The sequence below is a fragment of the Pongo abelii genome, chromosome 1, assembly GCF_028885655.2.
Source record: "Pongo abelii isolate AG06213 chromosome 1, NHGRI_mPonAbe1-v2.0_pri, whole genome shotgun sequence".
NCBI lineage: Eukaryota > Metazoa > Chordata > Mammalia > Primates > Hominidae > Pongo > Pongo abelii.
In genome coordinates this window covers 227,726,381-227,748,267 of record NC_071985.2, presented here as the reverse complement: position 1 = coordinate 227,748,267, position 21,887 = coordinate 227,726,381, and the positions used below count along the sequence as shown (strand labels likewise).

Below are 21,887 nucleotides of genomic sequence, written 5' to 3'. Positions count from 1 at the left end.
TTTTGTATTTTTAGTAGTGACAGGGTTTCAACATGTTGGCCAGGCTGTTCTCAAACTCCTGACCTCAAGTGATCCACCCACCTCAGCCTCCCAAAGTGCTGGGATTACAGGTGTGAGCCACCTCGCTTGGCCTCAGTCATTGCTGTCTATCCCCACAGACCCAAAAGGACACAAAGGCCCTGGGATGACACCCATGGTGAAGCTCCACCCCAAAAACAAACTCACCTGTGGCCTCAGTTTACCCTTCTATAAAATAAGGATAAGGAAGCCCTGCCTCTGAGGTTGTTACAGGAAGGGACCAAAGTCCATGGCTCTTTCTTCCAGGCCTCCCCTCCCCCATGCTGTGACCACACCTGAATTCCCAAGGGGCCCTGGCAGTGGGAGAGAGTCTTTTGTTTGTTTATTGTTTTTTAAGACAGGGTCTTGCTCTGTCGCTCAGGCTGGAGTGCAGTGGCACAATCAGGGCTCACTGGAGCCTCCACTGTCCGGGTTCAAGCGATCCTTCCACCTCAGCCTCCGAGTAGCTGGGACCACAAGTGCGTGCCACCACACCTGGCTAATTTTTGTATTTTTTGTATTCCAGACATGAGCCACCGTGCCCAACCAGAAGAATCCTTGTGTTCCTCTGATCAGCTGAGAAAGGACTCAGGGGTTGGCATTTCTCACCAGGCCTGGGTGCCTGCAAGGCACCCCTCCACAGGCAGTTGACGGTGAGCCTGAGCTGGGTCCCTGCTCAGCAAGAGCAATTTCTTATTTCCTGCTACAAGTGCCTCCTGACCTGGCCACCCCCACTCCACACTGCCTCTGCTAGGCCCACAGCCTGGCTTGGAGGACTTGTCCAGAAGTCCCCTGCCCTGAGGATAGGCAGAACTAGAAAGAAAGGGGCCTTCTCTGTGTGGGCCACAGGCCAGGGGCAAGAGCAGCTGGGGGAGGTGAGAACCAGTGAGAACACAACACCAGATAGAGAAAGGCCTGCCTCTGGAAGGGGCACGGTCATGGACTTTCTCTCTTGCTAAAAAACATTTGGAACAAAAGGAACCGTGACATACTCGGGTTTCATTATTTACAGTCGACTTGTTCTTATGATGCCCTAGCATGGTTCCAACAGTTACTGAAACACTGCCACAGGAGCTCTGGGGGCCGAGCTGCGGCTCCTGCCTGTGCTCACCTTGTGGGGGAAGGTCGAAGCGGACATGCCCATCATAATGCATGGCGCTGTGGAACTTGCTGTCACAGGCCTCGCAGAGGTTGAGGGGCCCCCGGCGGTGCAGCTGCTGGCAGTCGGCGTGGTGACATACCTGGGGTGGGGACAGAAGCCTTCAGGAGGTCCACGAGATCCACGACATCCCCCGACCCCGGCCCAGGGCTGCAGGCACCTAGAATGAACTGCCCTGCTCCAACCTGGGCCAGCTCTCCCTAATGGATCCATCCCTCGATCCAGGGTGAGGGGACGCCCCCTAGCAGTACCCCCTCTCCCACATCATCAAGTTTCCCCTCATTGCCCCTGTCAGCACACCAACACGTGGTTATTTCTCCACCTTTTTCTTTTTTTTCTTTTTTTGAGACAGAGTTTCGTTCTGTCACCCAGACTGGAGTGCAATGGCTTCATCTCGGCTCACTGCAACCTCCGCCTCCTGGGTTCACGCAATTCTCCTGCCTCAGCCTCCCCAGTAGCTGGGATTACAGGCGCACACCACCATGCCCAGCTAATTTTTTTTTCGTATTTTTAGTAGAGACGGGGTTTCACTATGTTGGCCAGACTGGTCTCGAATTCCTGACCTCGTGAACAGCCCGCCTTGGCCTCCCAAAGTGCTGGGATTACAGGCGTGAGCCACCGCGCCCAGCTTCTCCATCTTTTTTTTCTTTCTTTGAGACAGGGAGTGCAGTTACACAATCATGGCTCACTGCAGCCTTGACCTCCCAGACTCACGTGATCCTCGAGCCTCAGCCTCCCGAGTAGCTTGGACTAGAAGCACACACCACCATAGGCGAGTTTTTGTATTTTTTGTAGAGACAGGGTTTCACCATGTTGTCCAGGCTGGTCTCAAACTCCTGGCCTCAAGTGATCCGCCCACCTTGGTCTCCCAAAATGCTGGCATTACAGGCATGAGCTGCCATGCCCAGCCTTATTTCTCCATTTTACAGAGGCCTCACCTCACCCTCCAGCTACGGCTGCCTTTCTTTCCCTTCACAGCTAAACTCTGTAAACAGGTATCAGTATTCACGACTTCCTAGTTCTCTCTTCCCACTCTCTTTATTTTTCCCAAGTTTTGTTTTAAAATATTTCTTTTCTTTTTATTTTTTTAAATTTTTCTGAGAAGGGGTCTCACTCTGTTGCCCAGGCTGGAGTGCAATGGCACGATCTCAGCTCACTGCAACCTCCACCTCCCGGGTTCAAGCGATTCTCCTGCCTCAGCCTCCCAAGTAGCTGGGATTACAGGCACAATCCAAAACGCCCGACTAATTTTTGTATTTTTAGTAGAGACGGAGTTTCACCATGTTGGCCAGGTTGGTATTGAACTCCTGGTCTCAGGTGATCTGCCTGCCTCGGCCTCCCAAAGTGCTGAGATTACGGGCATGAGCCACCGCGCCCAGACTTGTTATAAAATATTTCAAACCTACCAAAAATTATAAGAATAGCACATGACATCCACATGCCCTCTGGACTCCCCAAGTTGATATCTGCCACGTCTGCTTTCTCTCCCATTCTCTTCTCAGCACCCCCCTCCCCTGGGGCAGAAATCATGGTGCTGCCTAAGAACAAAGACAGTTTTCCTACAAAACCCCATAGAATTGTCGCACTTGGGAAACTGAACCTTGATATATAGTCTATATTGACGTTTTCCCAAGTGTCTAAATAATGTTCTTACAGATACACTTCCTCATATAGAACTAATCAAGGTTCACACGTGGCATTTGGTTATGTCTGTTTATCCTTTAAGAATGAATGCTGGCCAGGTGAGGTGGCTTATGCCTGTAATCCCACCAATTTGGGAGGCCGAGGTGGGCAGATCGCTTGAGGTCAGGAGTTTAAGACCAGCCTGGCCAACACAGCAAAACACCGTCTCTACCAAAAATACAAAAAATTAGCCAGGCATGGTGGTGCGTGCCCGTAGTCCCAGCTACTTGGGAGGCTGAGGCAGGAGAATCACTTTAACCCGAAAGAAGGAGGTTGCAGTGAGCCGAGATTAGGCCACCATACTCCAGACTCCTTACTTGTTTTCTGTGGTCTTTTTTGTTTTTTGTTTTTTTTTGAGACGGAGTCTCACTCTGTCACCCAGGCTGGAGTGCAGTGGTGCGATCCTGGCTCACTGCAAGCTCGCCCCCCGGGTTCATGCCATTCTCCTGCCTCAGCCTCCAAAGAATTTCACTGTGTTAGCCAGGATGGTCTTGATCTCCTGACCTCGTGATCCGCCCACCTCGGCCTCCCAAAGTGCTGCGATTACAGGCATGAGCCACCGTGCCCAGCCTTGTTTTTTGTGGTCTTTTATTACATCGACTTTTTTTTTTTTTCTTCAAGACAGGGTCTCGCTCTGTAGCCCAGGCTGGAGTACTGTGGCATGATCAGCTCACTGCAACCTCAACCTCCCGGACTCAAGTAATCCTCCTGCCTCAGCCTCCTTAGCAGCTGGGACTACTAGGTGCATGCCACTACGTCAACTAATTTTTTTATTTTTAGTAGCGACAGGTCTCACTATGTTGCCCAGGCTAGTCTTGAACTCCTGGGCTCAAGCAATCTGCCCGCCTTGACCTCCCAAAGAGCTGGGATTATAGGCATGAGCCACCGTGCCTGGCCGACCTCGACATTTTTGAAGTCTTTGAGCCAGCAGCCTCGCACAGAGCTCCTCACTGTGGATCTCTCTGGTGGTCCTCAGAAAGTTTCAAACTGAGCGTTCAGGTGGGGACACCACAGAGCTGTGTGTTCTTGCTATTTGCCTGTGATGCTGGATCCTCTGGGGACCTCTGTACCTTGTAGAGTCCCTTTTTCCCCTATAATTAATAAGTAATCTGTGGCATGGCACTTTCAGATGTCTTGTTCCCCAGTAATCTCACTCAATCAATTGAGGTCAGGAGTTCAAGACCAGCCTGGCCAACATGACAAAACCCCATCTCTACTAAAAATATAAAAAATTGCCAGGCACGGTGGCTCATGCCTGTAATCCTAGCACTTTGGGAGGCCAAGGCGGGTAGATTGCCTGAGCTCAAGAGTTCGATAGCAGCCTGGGCAACACAGTGAAACCCCGTCTCTACTAAAATACAAAAAATTAGACGGCCGTGACAGCGTGTGCCTGTAGTCCCAGCTACGCAGGAGGCTGAGGCAGGAGAATTGCTTGAACCGGGGGCAGAAGTTGCAATGAGCCGAGATCACACCACTGCACTCCAGCCTGAGTGACAGAGCGAGACTTTGTCTCCAAAAAAAAAAAAACAAACAAAAATTAGCCAGGAGTGGTGATGCGAGCCTGCAGTCCTAAGAGCTTTAGCATACATAGATGATTTTTACCTAAATCAATTATTTGATTCTTCTGATGGCTGCAAGGTGGGGGATTTCCTTTTTTTTGAGACAGGGTCTCGCTCTGTCACCCAGTCTGGAGTGCAGTGCCACAATCTTGGCTCACTGCAACCTCTACCTCCTGGGTTCAAGTGATTCTCCTGCTTCACCCTCCCAAGTAGCTGGGACTACAGGCATGTACCACCATACCCAGCTAATTTTTAGTAGAGATGGGATTTCGCCACGTTGCCCAGGCTGGTCTCAAACTCCTGGGCTCGACTGATCTGCCCACTCAGCCTCCCAAAGTGCTGGAATTAGTGCTGGGATTATAGGTGTGAGCCACCATACCGGCTTGGGGTCACTCTTGACATTCTCTGTTACACCACCATTTGGTCAGCCCGAAAATTCCACTGGCTCCACCTTTAGTATCTGTGGCCTCAACCCAGCCACAGCTCATAAGCGTGCCACTGCCCAGCCACCTTTTAGCTACATGACAACAATAGCCTCAAAACTGGCCTCACTGCTACCCCCGTCCCCCACAATATGTTGTCCATGGGCAGCTAGAGTGGGCCCTGTTCAAAGAGGAGTCCCACTGTATCTACTCAAAACCCTCCAAGGGTTCCCATCTCACTCTGAATAAAAGCCAAAAGGGGCCAGGAGCAGTGGCTATGCCTGTAATCCCAGCACTTTGGGAGGCCGAGGTGGGCGGATCACCTGAGGTTGGGAGTTCGAGACCAGCCTGACCAACATGGAAGAAACCCTGTCTCTACTAAAAATACAAAATTAGCTGGGCGTGGTGGTGCATGCCTGTAATCCCAGCTACTCCGGAGGCTGAGGCAGGAGAATCGCTTGAATATGGGAGGCAGAGGTTGCAGTGAGCCGAGATTGTGCCATCGCACTCCAGCCTGGGGCAAAACTCCGTCTCAACAACAACAAAAAAAGGCCAGGCGCGGTGGCTCATGCCTGTAATCCCCAGCACTTTGGAAGGCCGAGGCAGGCAGATCACAAGGTCAGGAGATCAAGACCATCCTGGCTAACACGGTGAAACCCCGTCTGTACTAAAAATACAAAAACTTAGCCAGCTGTGGTGGCACACGCCTGTAGTCCCAGCTACTCAGGAGGCTGAGGCAGGAGAATTGCTTGAACCCAGGAGGCAGAGGTTGCAGTGAGCTGAGATCGCGCCACTGCACTCCAGCCTGGGCTACAGAGAAAGACACTATCTTAAAAAAAAAAAAAAAATCCAAAAGGGTTAAGGTTAGGGTTTTCAGTCTTTTATGACACTGACTTTTTTTTTTTTTTTTTTTAGGGTTAAGGCCACCCCATTCAGGGACCTCCTGTCCTGCTCTTCCATCCTGGCTTACTCCCCTCACCCGCTAGCCTCCTGGTCATTCCGGGACACACTCCTTCAGGGCAGCTCCCACCTCTGAGCTGTGACATCTGCCAGTCCCTGGACTGAGATGCTTTTCCCCAGATATTGAAATGCATGGCTCCCTGCCTTCCCTCCCCTCCTGCTAGCTTCCCCCCAAGTCACCTTCTCATCCTCCTCATTCGCCCTCCACGCTCCTTTCCTGTCCTCAGCACTTTCCAGCACCTGACAGGTCACATATTCCACCCTGCTGCCTCCAACCTGGTCACATCCGCAAGGACAGAAACATCACTCTGTCTGATTCAGCGCCTGACCTCCGGTCCCAGCTGCTCCATAAATCCTTGTTTAATTTATGAATTAAGGCAGGAGAGAGGCGCTGAAGAGTTTCTGGCTGGTGAAAGCCCGATGAGAGATTTCCGAGATAGGCATGGTGAGGACAGCAGAGAAAGTGACAGACAGGAGGGAGGAGGAGGCCGGGAAGAATCTGAGTGTGTTTTTAATGTGGTCGTCATGTGTCTGGAGTCACACTGGGGGCGTTACATGTGTATCTCATCCCATAAGATAGGGGCTGTTATTGTCCCTATTTCACACAAGAGGAAAGTAAAACTCAGAGAGGTGAAATGACTTGTCTAAGGTCACACAGCTAGTGGATCTAGGACTTGAAGCCACTGTGTGTGGGGCTCTGGAGCACAGATTATTATTTATTTATGTATTTATTTATGTTTTTTGAGATAGAGTCTCGCTCTGTTGCCCAGCCTGGAGAGCAGTGGCACGATCTTGGCTCACTGCAACCTCCACCTCCCAGGTTCAAACAATTCTCCTGTTTCAGCCTCCCAAGTAACTGGGACTGCACACGCCACCACACCCAGCTAATTTTTGGATTTTGAGTAGAGACGGGGTTCCACCTTGTTGGTCAGGCTGGTCTTGAACTCCTGCCCTCTGGTGATCCACCCACATCGGCCTCTCCAAGTGCTGGGATTACAGGCGTGAGCCATGGCACCCAGCCTGGATCCCAGATTTTAACCACATTCACGCCCTCTCATGGGTATCTTAGGAGGGAGAGGCTGGCCTCAGGTCAGCCGGGATTACAGGGACAGGAGGAAATCAGTCTCAGTTTGATGCAAGCCCTGTTGGTTCTTGTGTCCCTCCGTGTCTCCATCTGACAGGACAGGGAACAGGGCACAGGACTGGCAGTCGGCAGGTGGCACTCCAAGCAGGCCCACATGCTCAGGGAGGGGCTGATCTGCATGGAGCTGGGCCCCAGGCAGGTGGCTGGGGACAGGATGACCCAGATTCCTGAAGGCAGCCTTGAGCACCAGGTGCCCCCACTTCTACACCCTTCAGGAGTGATCTTCAACTGTGCTTGTGGGGCTTGAAGTGAGGGTGATGGTATTGATCCCTCAACCCCTGCAGCTCTTTCTGGTTTCTGTCTTAATCTATTGTAAAAGAAAGTGCAAAAACTCCAGCCCGGGCAACACAGTGAGATCCTGTCTCTAAAAAAAGCAAACAAAATTAGCCGGGTGTGGTGGTGCTCTCTTGTAGTCCCAGCTACTTGGGAGGCTGAGGTGGCAAGATTGCTTGAGCCCAAGAGGTTGAGGCTGCAGTGAGCCATGATCACATTGCTGCACTCCAGCCTGGGCGACACAGTGAGACCCTGTCTCAGAAAAAAATTAAAAAACTACAGAGACCACTAAGCTGTCCTCAGCCAGGGCTCTACCCACACCCTCACCCTGAATCTACAGCACACTGCTGAGAGAAACATCAGGCTTTGCAGCTTCTGTGAGCCAAGCCATGTCTCCTCATGAGAATGATCTGGGGAAGGGCCCTGCCCCACCTTGTCCCCTCTTCCTGGGAGCCCCCCATCTGCGGGCTCCGCAGCCCTCTGGCCCTCTGTGCCCAGCCAGCCTGGCAGAGGCTCCCGGCTCCAATCCCTTCTGGGCCTCCTGAGATTTCCTAGTGCCAGTTGGGGCTGCAGACCTGCTCATGACCCAAGCCCTGGCCTCACCACAGGTAGGGGGTGACATGGAAGGAGCCGTGCTAGGTTGGAGGAGTTCTGGGAGGGTCTCTGGGACCCTTCCAGTCCAAGTCTGATTCTGTGCCACAATCTTGTTTTTAAATCAATCCAATATACAGACAGCAGATTTTATACCCTGATTCACTCCTTATAGAAGAGTCAGTATTCAACAAATATGGACTGAGCCCTATGATGCACCCCACCCTGGATCCCTTGAAAGACTCGAGATCAGTTTCCCTGCTGTGACGGTCTGGGTGGCCACTACCATCACCGAGGCTGCTCGACTCCTCTGGCTGCTGCCACGGGCTGGTGCCCAGGCCCGGTTGACCTCATCTGCTTCCCTCCTCTCAGCAGTCCCCAGGCTCAAGGGCACTGGGGGCACAGTGAGGCTCAGCCCCAGGATCTCAACCAGGTGGTTTCCGATTTCATCGAGCAGATCTGGTTGACGATGAAGTTCTGGAAGCCCCCCAGGAGAACCATGAGTCCAACTGAGAAGCTGGGGTGGGCAGAGCCCCCGGTGCAGTTTCTGCTCCCCATCCTGCCTCACGCCCCACCCCCCAAACCCCAGAGTCTCCCCAGCTCCCTCCAGGGGCAGGACTCCCCCAGCACTAGGGCGGAATGGCTCCTTCTTGAAGCCAGACTCCAGCCCCTTCTCTCAGACCCAACTGCCCCTCCCTCACCTGCCTGCCTGCCCACCATGTCCTGCTTCTGTCCTGCAGGAGGGACACCAGGGTCCAGGGGGGAATGTTTCCAGGTCTCAACCCAAGGGAGGAGAGAGCCCACCCATGGGAACAACCAGCTCCCACCCTCCTCTAATGCCAGGCAGCCAAAATAACAGAGGGGGGGCCCTTTGGGGAACACACGCATGTGAGGATGGGGACAGAGAACCAGGCGTCCATCCTCACACAAGGGCTGGGGCCGGAGGCAGAAGGAGAAACAGAGGCCTCTGGGGTAGAGGGAGGCTGTGGGCAGGGCCAGGGCAGAGGAAGGAAGGGAGAGGGGCGGCCCAGCATAGGGCCCGGGACCCACAGGTGTGTCCGGAGCTGGCCCCAGACACAAAGAGCCAAGAATTGGCGGGGACATCTCAGCCGGCGGGGACACACCCCGGAGTCCGAAGTCCCCGTCACCAGGGTGCAGCTGCCCAGGTAGGGGACTCGGCCGCCATGGGCCGCATCCTTCCCCTGGGGGTCGCGGGGCCCACAGTCACGGGCACCCCCGCCCTGGCCTCCCGCACAGGACTGGGCGGCTGCAGGCGAGAACTGAGCACCCAGCCCCGTTCCCGCCCCGTCCCGGCCCCGTACCTGGCTTTCACCGTCGCGGGCACGACCCCCGGCCCAGGAGGGCTCCGAGTCCCGGAGGGGCAGCCCCGGGCCCGGCCTGGAGGCCGCTAGGCGTCCGGAGACACCGGGTCCTGTCCCCATGGCGGCCGGAGGAAGCCGCGGTCTGCGCCGCCCGCCGGACAAAGCGCGGAGCCCCGCTTCCTGCCATTGTGCGGCCGCGCCCGCCCCCGCCGATCGCGGGGACCCCGGGGAGGGCCGGGCCCGGAACAGCCCCCAGCCCCCCAGGAAGGTGGACACCTCCCTCCCACCCGGGCCCTCGCCACCCAGCCCCGGGGATCCCCACCTCCCCGCCCGGGCGACCCACACACCCCCGCCTCCGCCCGGCCTGGGGTACCCCCGCCTCCCCGCCTCTGCCCAGACCCGGGGACTCCACACCCCCACCTCTGCCCGGCCTGGGGACCCACACACCCCCGCCTCTGCCCGGCCCCCGGGACCCACACACCCCCGCCTCTGCCCGGCCCCCGGGACCCACACACCCCCGCCTCTGCCCGGCCCCCGGGACCCCCGCCTCCCCGCCTCTGCCCGGCCCGGGGTACCCCCACCTCTGCGCCTCTGCGCGGCCCCAGGCCCCTCTCTTCTCTGACTCCCTCCTCAACGCCAATGCCGGGCTCAGAGGGCTCCTCAGAACTTGCTCTTTCTCCTGGGGAGCTCCTTGAATGCTGGAGGCAGGGGGCGCTGGTGACACCCCCCCCCCCCACCGTGGAGACTGTGGAGCCCCTCCCCTGGGTGACTCGACCCCTGCCCAGCCCTGGGGGTGCCCACTCTGCTGTGGTCCCCACCTCACCCTCAGCGCCAACACGCACAGTCCCTCCCAGCCAGAAGGGTACCTTCCCTTCTCCCTTTCTCCTGGAGATCCCCACCCCCGCCTCAGAGCCTCAGCCCAGGGGACCCCTTCTTACTCCCAGCAAGGGAGCTCTTAGAATACAGGCACGAGAAGGGGGAGGCCAGGATGGGACACACTCCCCTTGGGGTCCTTGGTCTGGTTCTCCATGTAGCCCCAGGGACACCCCTCTCTGCTCCAACACCAGCTTTGAGCCCCAGTCACACACACACCCTAACGTCACAACCAGCTCTCATCTCAGTCCCTCCCATCAACCTGGAGACCCCTGCCTGAGAGCCTGAGCCCCAGGGACACCCCCTCACACTGACTGCTCACTGCCCAGGTACGGCAGAGGCCGAGAGCCAAAGGCCGGTGGCCTCTGGAAAGGGCCGTGGGCAGAAGGCGGGCTGCTCTGAGAGGCTGTCCTTGGCAGCCCCCAGGAGCTGGGTGAGGTGGAGGCATCAGGAAACCCTGGCGACCCACATGGCACAGCAGCCCAGGTCCCTGCGGCTCTAGGCCAGGTCCCCACCACCAGGGGGCACTCAGCAAAGCCCGAGAGGACACAAACCCCCAGACTCTGGTGCTGGAGTCACCACTACACGGCTGTCAAAGCGCTTTTACACTGATTCCCAGGAAGGCAGGGCAGGCACCATTATCCCCATTCACGGGGTGGGGGAATAAAGTGACATAAAGAGACATAAAAGTCTACAGGCAAGACTGAAACTCAGACTGTGGCTCTGGGATTCTGGAATGGCCTCCTTGGGACACTCCTCAGAACCCATGGGGGTGAGGTGGCCATGCTCTCTGTCATCGGCCCACCCACCCCTAATTGCTCCTCCTCCACCTGGTTCCATGGGGAAAGAGGGTGGGAAGGGGGCCAGGGTCCGTGAGATGGCTTTGGGAGGGCAGCAGCGGTTTATTAGAGGCTGGGAGACTTCCAGGGCTGTCTCCACTCCCAAAGCCCAGGTCATCCACTGTCTACACCACAGGCAGAGTTGTGTTTTTGTTTTTTGTTTGTTTTTGAGACGGAATCTTGCTCTGTCACCCAGGCTGGAGTGCAGTGGCATGATCCCGCTCACTACGACCTCCATCTCCCAGGTTCAAGCGATTCTCCTGCCTCAGCCTCCCCAGTAGCTGGGATTACAGGCGCCCGCCACTACACCCAGCTAATTTTTGTATTTTAGTAGAGAGCGGGTTTCGCCATGTTGACCAGGCTGGTCACTAACTCCTGATCTCAAGCGATCCACCCCCACCTTGACCTCCCAAAGTGCTGAGATTACAGGCATGAGCCACCACGCCAGGCCAACAGGCAGAGTTTTGAAAACTAAAACTTCCCATCTTGCTTATATTGAAGTCCCACCATGGCCGGGCTCCCGCCTTGCTCCCAGCTGGTCTGCACAGGGTCCACCTGCCGGTCTTCCTTCTCTCCCTACAGCTCGCCAAGCTCAGCTCAGGGCCTTCTCCTCTGTATTTTCTGTCTGGAATTCCACGTACCCCATCTTCAAACAGCTAGCACCGGGCCCCAACTTAAGTGTTACCTCCAAGACGTCCTTTTCCCTCCTCTTAAAATAAACCACGCTTACCCTCCCACTCTCGATTCCTTTAAGTTAAATTATTTCCTTCTTAGCATTTATTACTATTACTACCTGCAATTCATTTCTTTGTTCACTTTTTTATCATCATTCTTCCCTACTAGACTGTCCTCTCCAGAGGCCAGAGCCTTGGCCGTCTGCATCTCACTGTGTCCTCGGCACTTAGAACAGTCCTGGTGCACAGTAGGTGCGCTTGGTGGGGATGAGATCGGTGAATGGATGAAGGCAGAAGGGCCTTCATGCCACAGAAGGACATGGGGACAGGAAAGGGCTTGGCCAGGATATCCCTTCCTGTGGCCGACGGTCAACAGAGCCTTCCCCACTGCCAGACCGAAGGTCTCTTCCTCCTCCTAGTATCCATGACCTTCGGCCTGCTGGCCCTGGGCAGGTGAGTTCCTACTTCAAATCAGGTGTTCTTGCCCCAGACCTCCACCCCCATACTGTCCCGTAGGCAGATAACTGCATTTCACTGAGCATTCCACGTGCCACCCCTGTCCCGGGAGTTCCGGGCCGTGAATCCCATTCACTCTTCTCAAAGACTCTTAGGAGGAGATACTGTTACGATCCCCATTTAACAGATAGAGAAACTATCTGTTAGTCAACTGATTTGCCCCAAAGTCACCAGCTGCTGCTATGTAGGGAAATGGGTGCCTCAGGCACAGGGCAGGGGTGGGGCCTGAAGACAGCTGAATGTTGGTTTGGGCAACAGGGCCCTGGAGATTGCCTTCCTGAAGACACGGCAGATCCCAAAGCCAGCTTGCGGGGAGCCCACCGGTGTGGGGTAACCAGGTTGCATCAAGTGGAGACCGCCAGGGCTGGGTCAGGGCGGATCACCAGGGGTCACCTGAGTGCCTGGGCCCTGGCCATCCCTGAGTGAGGCTGCTGCCTGGGTACTCGGCAAGGGTGGGGGGACTGCTCCTTAGGGGCAAGAGTGCAGAGCAGAAAGGAGCCCCCAGCCCCTGTACCAGGGCAGTGGGGTGGGCCTGGGCAGGCTCCTGCATTCCCACCTCCTCTCCACAGTGGGGAGCTGAAACAGCTCAGGGGCAGGCCCAAGAAGTCCTGGCCCCCAACTCCCTGGAGAGGGAGCCCCTCCCCAGCCCAGCCCCAGCTCCAGGCTTGTGAGTCAGGGCCGGCTTGTTGAAACTGATACCCAGAAACCAGATTCGGAGGCTGATGAATAATGGAGTCTCCAAGGCAGGACCCCCCCACCCGGCTGTTCTCCCTCAGTACCACCTCCCCCAGCCCCAGAAAAGCAGATGGGAAACCAGGGATCCCCCAGGCATCCCTGCCCCACAACGAGTTGGGGCCCCAGCCTGGTCTGGGTGGGAGAGGGACTTCCCTGTCCAGGAAAGGACGCAGGTCTGGGGCCAGCTCCAGGCTCTGCCGACAGCAGACGGGCCTGGAACCAGGAGTCCGAGCTCTCTGGCTGGAGGGATGTCCTTGCCAGGAGTTCCCACCAGGGCTAAGCTCCCCTGGGAGCCTGCTAGTCCCAAGGCCCCACCCGACACCTTGGAAATCCAGGGGTGGAGACTGCATGCATGGGCAGGCCAGCCAGGGCAGGGTGGCTTTGCCAGGCGGCTCTCTACACTCCACCCAGCCCGCCCACCCTCCTTTCCCCTAGGCCCAGGCCTCACCCATCACCCCTTGGGTTCTGAGGCTCACCTGGAGTCAGAGCCTGACCTAAGGCCCTGCCCTGTGCTGGGCAGATGGCAGAGACACAGAAAACCTCTCCCCAGGCTAAGCCCGCCGCACGGGCCCTGGAAGCCAGGAAGGCCCCTTCCTCCCCAGGGAGCGGTCCTGGCTGGGATGCCCAAGGCTGGGACCCAGTGCTAGCGAGAGAGGGAGGCGCTGCAGTCTGTGAACATCCCCTCCTGCCCATTCCCTGCAGTTCCCAGCCCCAGACCCCAGCGTGTGTCTTCGGAGCACCTGGTCTCGGTAACCCCTTCCCTGGTGCCACTTAGAAGGCTCCTTGGTAGGGAGCGGGGGAAAGAGGGCACCTGCCTGGGCTTCAGAAGACCTGGTCCGGAGCCTACGTTCCCCTGCCCTTCCCCCACTGGGCCTCAATCTCCCCACCTGTGCCGAGAGAGCATAGAATTCAGTATCTGGGGATGGCTGCCAGGTCCTAGCGTGTGCCTGGACCCTGGCTAAGGGGCAGGAGAATGGTAAAATAGCCCCGAGCTCCCTCAACTTGAGGAGTTACTGCGCAATCTGTAGGGGACCTTTTGGCCTCCATTTCCCAGACTTCCACCAAGGCAGGCCAGGGCCTCCCCGGATTCACGGGTCTCCCGCATCCCCCACCCCTAAGCGGGTGCCTGGGTCTGCTCAGACTGCCCGAGGCGCAGCCTCTGGCGCCCCCTGCCGGCCTCGAGATGGCCTTTCCGCCTGGGACCGACTCTGGGACTGGCCAAATGGGGAGGGTCGGCCGAGCCTCCCAGCCACGCCGCGCGCCCAGGCCCCTCCAGGATACCCCTGCCCCGCCAATACCCCCCATACCGGGGCCAGGGTCCCATAGACTCCTCACAGCCCTATCTCCGAGCCGACCCACCCTAGAGACACTGTGATGGGGGCGGGCGCTTGAACCCATTCCATCCTCACGTAAATGGAGATACAGCTGGTGAGGGCCCCGTACCCACCCACAAGCCTGGCACTACGTGGGACTCTTGAATCCGGGTTCTGTCCATCGGTTTAGGGGGGTCCTGGGGCCTAGTCCCACCCCCCGTCCGGAGCGCAGCTCCCACTTCCCCGCGACTCACCTAGGAACAGGACCAGGGTCTCCTCCCCGGTGTCTAAGGCTCGGGCCGAGACTGCCAAAGCCTCATGGGGCGCTCGGGGAGAGGGGGACGGGAGCTGCGGGACGGGCTCAGTCGACTCCGCGCAAACTGGGGCGCGGGACGTAGGGGAATTACGGTAGCCGCGCGGGCGCTACCACCTGGACTGGCCGGGATGTACCAACGGCGCCGCCCGGCTGGGACGGGGGAGAGGAGGGGTCCCAGGAAGGGCCCCGCGCCGGAGCCAGGGAGGTGGCTGGAGGCCGGGCCGTGGCTTGGGGTAATCCAGGATCCGGGCTCAGGGACGGGGTGGGGGGGGCGTCACTGTCCCCGAGGGGCCAGCCCTTTGCAGATCTCCAAAAAGTTCAAAGTCCCCGGTCATTAACTTGGGCTTCAAGACGGGAGCTCGCCCATCCCGGAAGGGGGCTAGGGGGGACCAGGGCCCGCGACAGGAAGCCTCCCCGCGACAGAAAAGCCCCGGGGGACCAGGCAGAGAGACCCGCAGGCCTAGCCCGCCCCGGAATTGCCCTGAGCCAGGCGCGCTTCCGCTCTATTGTAAAAAGCTGGATTCTGATCTGTGGCCTCCGCGGTGCCCCAGAAACAGTCCGCTTTTTTCTGGGCCCCCTCTTTTTTTATTTTTTTTTCTGGCCCAGGTGGTATGGCCGGAAAAGGGTGCTGTTCTGCCATTTAGTGGTTCCCAGTTCCCCTCTCCCAGCAGCGAGAGTTTAGAATAACTCTGGGCTCAGGACTGGGAAGGGTGTGGATACAGGGGGCCCACTCGAGGAGGTGGGGTTCAGGTCCACCAGCCTGTTCCGCACTTTCAAGCTTTCTACACCGCCTTCCCCCGACCCCTTCCCAGGCCAAAACCTCCAGACTGCCCCACCCAACCCTTGGGGCTGGGCCTATGCTAGGGCAGCTCCTGGCTGGGCCAGGGATCCCCACGTCTTCACCTGCTCCCCCAAAACTACTTAGCCAAAATCCAGGAGTCCCCTTGCATTGTTTCTCTGGCCCTGCCCCTTTCTTCAGCTGCAGATAGCCCCACCACCTCTCTCCGGGGACCAGTCACTTCCAGAGATGGCCCAAACCAGGGACCAGTCACTTCCAGAGATGGCCCAAACCTGGCCATTCCCTGGGGCATCCTGGTCTGCCGCTGCTCACCCCCAAAGCATTGCCCAGGAGAATAGGTGATTGCCTCTCCCATTATTCACAGCCTGCCCATCCCTTCTCCATGGGGGCCTCAGGTCCACCCTTTCCTCTGCCTGGTCTTCATCTCACCACCCCTCCCTCCACGCACGCACACCCTGACTCATCCCTGCCACCTCACAGGCCATTGTTAAGCTGCAAGGGAACTCTGAAGTCCTCCCGTCCAACCTCCACTCCACACTGCAGTCCCCTCTACGCTTCCCTTTCTGTCTCTTCTTGCATATGTCTAGTGATGGGGTGCTCACTACCTCTACTTCAGGGATAGCTCCAGCTGCTGGAAACGCTTTCCTGTAGTGTGCCGAACCCCACCTCCCTGTCAAGGCCCTTGGGAGCTGTGCAGAAAAATTCACCTCCCTTTCCTCCTGAGAGTTCTGAGGAAATGGGAGGCTCTGACAGGCAGGCCTGGTTTGAGTCCTGATCTTGCCTTGCTTGGCAAGTCATTTTACCTTGCCACTCTGCAGGGCCTTCTCTAGGAAATGGAGATGGGGAAGGCCTCACCGCAACGGGGGAGACGGCCAGATGAGGTTCCTGTGCCAGGCGCTAAGGCAGGGCCTGGCGCACAGTACGTGCTGGATCAATGGTGGCTGCTGGAATCACTACCTCCTCCATGATAAACACCCTCACGTGTGGTGCCCAATGTCCCCTGTGGCCCAGGGCCACAAGTGTCCTCCTCCATGCCCCCTTGAGACCTGGGGCGCCCTGACTAGACCTCAAGCAGTGCCCAGTGGAGCCCAGCAGGGAGCTGGGGAGTCCACACACTGTCCCGTGGCCACCTCACAGGAGGGCAGGGGGAACCCATAATATCATCAGTCTGCCTCCATCTCCCAGCCTTTCTCCATCTCCTCACACTCACAGCTCCACCTGTGTGCAAGAAGCTGGGATGGAGCCTGGGAGGTCTCAGATCCCAGGGTGGGTACGGAGGGCACACCCAAAGTCTAGAGGTGACTTTGTTACCCCCACTCCCAGGACACCTTGCACACCTACGCTGTGCTAGGCTCTATGCTGAGCATGCTATATATGGGCGTCTTTTAATCCTTGCTGCTGGGTTATTTTCCAGGTGAGGAACCTGGGATTCAGAGAAGTGTAGTGACTTCCCCAGGGTCGCACAGCTGGAAAAAAGTAGGTTTGATCCTGGAGCTCAGAGGTGTGGACTGCTCTACATATCTTCATCCTGGGGAGGGGCCATTTCTCTCCTGGGGTCTCCATGACACGCAGTCCAGACCCCTCACCTGGACATGCAGGTGCTCCTAGTGCAGCCTGCCTCCCCCTCCTCCCGTCCCCTTCTCCCTGTGCCCCCGGCCTCGCTTGCCCCTTATGGCCCCCAATGTCCCTCCCCCGCTCACTCAGCTGTCCTCTATCTCAGTACCTCTTTAATCCTCAGGACTCCAGCTGCCTCCTCCAGGAAGCCCATCCTGGTTAGCCCTCCTCCCAGTGGGAACTCCAGGGGCAGGAGGTGGGGGACAGATGGCAAATTCATCTCAGAAGCTCCAGCACCCAGGAGAGCCTCAAATAAAACATCAAGGGTGGGCCCAGAAGCCGAAGGGTCCAGCCCTGCCTGAAATTGGTCCTTCGCCAGGGCAGCCTGGGGGGAAGTTTGGCCAGCCAGGGTCACTTCCCTCCCTTCCTCCCAGCACAGGTAGAATGTCACCTCCAGGAGGGCATCCCCTTTGTTCCCTGGAGATCTCCTGGGCCTAGAACTGGGCCTGGCACCGACAGATGCTCAGAGCTGGTCTGGTAAATGAATAAATGAAGTCATCTCCTTCAAAACGCTAGTCACATCCTGGAGAGTAAGAATAGGGCTCTTGATCAGACAAGGCTCACGCAGGCCAGGCTCTGACGATCATGCTGTGTGATGTGGGCAAGTTCCTCTACCTCTCTGGGCCTCGGTTTCCTTACAAGTCATGTGGTCATAAGAATAATGCTGTTCTCCTGAGGGTCTCAAGAGGCTTCACTGAGACAAACAGGAGGGCCTAACGCCCCGCCTGGCATGTAAACATGTTCGGTCAGCAATAATTGTTATTATTATTATTATTATTGGGTATTTTTTGAGGCAGAGTCTCGCTCTGTTGCCCAGGCTGGAGTGCAATTGCGTGATCTCAGCTCACTGCAACCTCCGCCTCCAGGGTTCAAGCGATTCTCCTGCCTCAGCCTCCTGAGTAGCTGGGATTACAGGTGTGTACCACCATGTCCGGCTAATTATTTTTTATATTTTTGGTAGAGATGGGGTTTCACCATGTTGCCCAGACTAGTCTCAAACTCCTGACCTCAAGTGATCTGCCCACCTCGGCCTCCCAAAGTGCTAGGATTACAGGCGTGAGCCCCTGCGCCTGGCCTGTTATTTTTGAGACAGGGTCTTGCTCTGTTGCCCAGGCTGGAGTGCAGTGGCACAATCACGGCTCACTGCAGCCTCAATGTCCCAGGCTCAAATGATCCTCCCACCTCACCCTCCCCAATAGCTGGAACTACAGGTACCCATCACCACACCTGGCTAATTTTTTTTTTTTTTTTTAGACGGAGTCTTGCTCTTGTTGCCCAGGCTGGAGTGCAATGGCATGATCTCGGTTCACTGCAACCTCTGCCTCCCAGGTTCAGGCAATTCTCCTGCCTCAGCCTCCCGAGTAGCTGGAATTACAGGCATCCACCACCACGCCCGGGTAATTTTTGTATTTATAGTAGAGATGGGGTTTCGCCATGTTGGCCAGGCTGGTCTCGAACTCCTGAGCTCAGGCAATGTGCCCGCCTCGGCCTCCCAAAGTGCTGGGATTACAAGTGTGAGCCACCACGCCAGGCCTTTTTTTTAATTTTAGTAGACAGAGGTCTCCCTATTTTGCCCAGGTTGGCCTCAAGCTCCTGGGCTAAAGCAGTCCTCCTGCCTCAGCCTCTCACAGTGCTGGGATCACAGGTATGAGCAACCACACCCAGCCAGTAGTGGTTATTATTATCATCATCAACAATGTTATTCTTTGTTTCTCTTACCAAATCTGAGTGCCCCTCACCTCCTCTCCACCACTGCCTCTCCCTTCCTGGACTGCCCTTGCCTCTGTTCTGTCTATCCATGTTTTCACATCCATTAAAGGCCCCCTCCTCCAGGATGCCCTCCCTGAATGGCTCTCTCTGCCTCTGATAATTCAGGCATTTCTGCCCCTACAGTGAGTCTGTGCCATTTGTCCCAAAGGGCGTCCCAGTAGTGACAGGGCCCAGACTCTCCCCGTGCAGGCTGGGTGACCCTCATCAGCTGACGCCAATGTCAGCTGTGCCAAGTTCCAGGCAGGCCAGGGCTGGAGGTGAGGTCTGGAGGCTGCAGAGGGACCACACCTACTCTGAGACCAGCTCTCTTCTCCCAGGCCTCACCTCTATGCAGGCTGGGCCATCCCACCCCTGCCCCTGCCTGAGCAGCTTGAGGACCCACCCTGAGAGCAGCTGCCCAGAGGAGGGGCTGGGACAGTGTGCCTTATTGCCCCAGCCGCCCCTTCAGGTCAGGCAAAAGCCTCGGGGCTCTGCAGGCCTCTGGCAGGATGTATATTGCGGGGAGCTGAGGCCAATTTGTTGCCAGGAGCCCCGATCTGGGAAAGAGGCAACCAGCCAACACCAGAGCCCAATGCCAGGCACCATCCGTGCCAGCAGATTGTATCTGACATCACACCGCCCCCCTGCCTGGTGACCACGGCAACTGGAGGCCGCCTCCTCCCCGCCCCGCCCCATAGCAGTTCTCCCTGTTCCCTCACCACGGTCCTCCTGTGCAGAATGAGTGTGTGTGTGTCTGGGTGGTGGTGCGGGAGGGGAGCGGGGGGTGGGGGGGGGGTGGCATTTTACATTTCCTGCAGCTGGCAGTGCTGAGACACATGATGGAAGAGAACACGGGCCCTGGTATGACACAGACCTGGGTACTGGGTTCAAATCCCAGCTCTCCCACTTCCTAGCAGTCTGTCCCTGAGTGAACCACTTCACCTCTCTAAGCCTCAGCTTCCCCATCTGTAAATGAGAATAAGGACAGGACCATCTCAGAAGGCCAGAGGGAGGAGTCAGTGAGTCCTGGTGCCTGGGCCAGATGCTAAGTTGCGCAGTTATTACTATTGTCATGTAAATGCCTGCTGGGAGGGGCAAAACTTGGCTCCAAACCCCGGCTCCATCTCTCATGAGCTGTGGGCCTTGGCCAAGTCACTGGACCTCTCTGAACCTTGGTGTCTTCATCTAGAAAACGGGGTGACGATGCCTTCCCTGCAGAGCTGCCGCAAGCAGTGCATATGGCACAGAAAGCGGGTGGCACTGAGCCCAGCACGTCACAGGCAGAAACGCCCAGCCAGTACTATTATCCTTCTTCGTGCCTCCTTTCTCCCTGATTTATACTTTGCCCCACTCCCAGCTCCCGAGCCCTGGCACTCCAGGATCAACTGGCCCCTTCCTCCTTTTGTCATCCCTAGGGCCATGGTCACATCACCAAGTCCCAAAGCATCTCAGACCCATGCCCAGGCCTGAAGAGTGGCCGAGTTCAACAGGAAGAGTGCCAGCTGGGCACTGGACCAGCACCATGGGAGACCACTTCCCCTGGCTAAGCCTCAGCTTCCTCATCCGTGACATAGGGCTACAGCTTCTGTCACCTCAGAATGGTTGGTAGGACCACAGTGCAGCAAAGGGCTTTGGGGTACCCCACCGCCCTGTTCTTGTAGAAGTCCCCCGACTCCACTGTTCCTGAGCCGGGGGCAGGCCCTCTGCCTCCTAAACCAGACACACTGTGGCCCCACCTACACTTGAACCCAGCCCAGCCAGCCGCACCCGTGCCAGGGCTCTGTGGATAGCTGGTGCTGGGATAGAGAGGGCAGTTAGAGCCCTGGCCCCTCTGCCCCCAAGTGTCCCCAGGCTCTCCAGCCTCCCTACCTTGGCCGCCCGCCCCTTGTCCATGCAGGCGGGGTTCTGACAGCGCAGTCCCTTCTTTTCCGCGGGGCTCTGGTCGTCTGCAGGGGAGGAGCAGAGGGCATCAGTCAGCGGGGCACCCAGGCTCCCCTGGGCCCCAGTGGCCTCCCGACCGGAGGAGGGGTGGGGCGATCTCCTCAGTCCTCCCTTCAAAGGAGGTCAGCGTCCCTTTCTCTTTTAAATGCCAACTTATCTGCACGGGAATCTGTTTGCAGAGCCCTTTTCTCCTGCAGTCCTCAGGGAAATTATCCAGATTCCACGGGGAGAAAACATCTTTGGAAATACGCTGCTCTCTCCCTCTGTCCCTCTAGTCTGGGGGACAAGTCGGGGAGAGCTCAGTGACCTTTAGGGGCCCCAGACTTCCCAGGGGGTCCCGGCAGGGCTGCTGGGGGGAAGGGGCTCCAAGATCCCAGATCCCTGCGAACCCTAGGCCCTGCATCGCTCCCTTTAGAGACAGAGGAGCCCCCGAAGTTCTGGGGCGACCCCCGTTCCCCGAGACTCATCTTTGACCCTGAATTTGGCCCCCTCCAAGCTGCCTCTCTTCCTGGGGGCTGGAGTGCACCGCGGTGGAGGCAGAGCGGCCCAACCAGCAAGAGGCGGGGTGAGGGAGGAGAAGCGGGGTGCTGCCGAGGCAGGCCCCGACTTGGGGGCCGAGTTTGGGTCCGAGCGGCCCGAAGCCCGGTCGGCGCCCACCCCCTTGCCTGGAGCGGGCCCTCCCCGGAGGAGGTTAGGAGCCGGCCCGGCCCCCCAGGCCCCCGCCCAGCGCCCGCCGGGTCCCCGCCTGCACTCACCCATGGAGCAGGCCCCGGGCCGCGCGGGGGGCGGGCGGCGGGCGGCGGGCGGGGGCGCCGGGAACGCCGGGGACGGGGAGGCCGCAGAGCCGCAGCCGCCGCCGGACCCTCGCACGGGAGGCGGGCGGGGCAGGTGGGCGGGGAGGAGCCGCGGCGGCCCCGCCCCGGGGGCGGGGGGCGGGGGACGGGAGCGCGGCCGGGCCTTGGCGCTGACGGTGTCACCCCTCCCTCCCCGGCTCCCCAGCCCCTGCGCGCTGCGGTCCGGAGGCTGCCTCCACCTCCCGCAGGGCGGGCACCAGGGCGGCTCAGGAAGCGCGCACGGCTCTGGTCTGGAGGGTGCCATCCACGCGGAGGGTGCCTGTCCGCAGGAATGCAGGCCGGGACCCACGCAGAGCCCCCACCCCAGCCCAGAATCGCTGTCTCCGAGGTCAGTTTCCATGGCAACACGGAGGCTGCCCCGCGCAGGGTGGGGGCTGTCACCAGGAGAGACTCGCCTGCCACTGCTCTTGCTGCGTCTCCTCTGCTGGTTCACAGTTTTAAACTTCATTGAAGTGCAAACGCGGACAGAGAAGTGCACCTGTCCTGCGAGCACA

At 58.0% G+C, this 21,887-nt stretch overlaps 1 protein-coding gene across 9 annotated transcripts in view; it reads right to left on the bottom strand.

Moving 5' to 3' along the window:
- The window catches only part of PLEKHG5 (pleckstrin homology and RhoGEF domain containing G5), a 30,552-nt gene extending 9,138 nt beyond the window's left edge, over positions 1–21,414 (bottom strand). For 2 of the 9 annotated variants that reach the window (XM_054542049.2, XM_054542062.2), the window contains exons 1-2: positions 9,171–9,463; positions 1,169–1,298 (exon numbers count right to left, since the gene is read on the bottom strand). In XM_054542049.2, the coding sequence (XP_054398024.1) occupies positions 1,169–1,298; positions 9,171–9,290 (250 nt within the window). In that variant the 5' untranslated portion in view covers positions 9,291–9,463. Of the gene's footprint in view, positions 1–1,168; positions 1,299–8,134; positions 8,326–9,170; positions 9,464–9,751; positions 9,891–14,374; positions 14,634–20,467; positions 21,245–21,294 lie in introns of those variants that run through there. The other 7 variants (XM_024253883.3, XM_054542051.2, XM_063715328.1 and 4 more) reach the window with 7 other exon arrangements.
- Between the last annotated feature and the right edge of the window lie 473 nt (positions 21,415–21,887).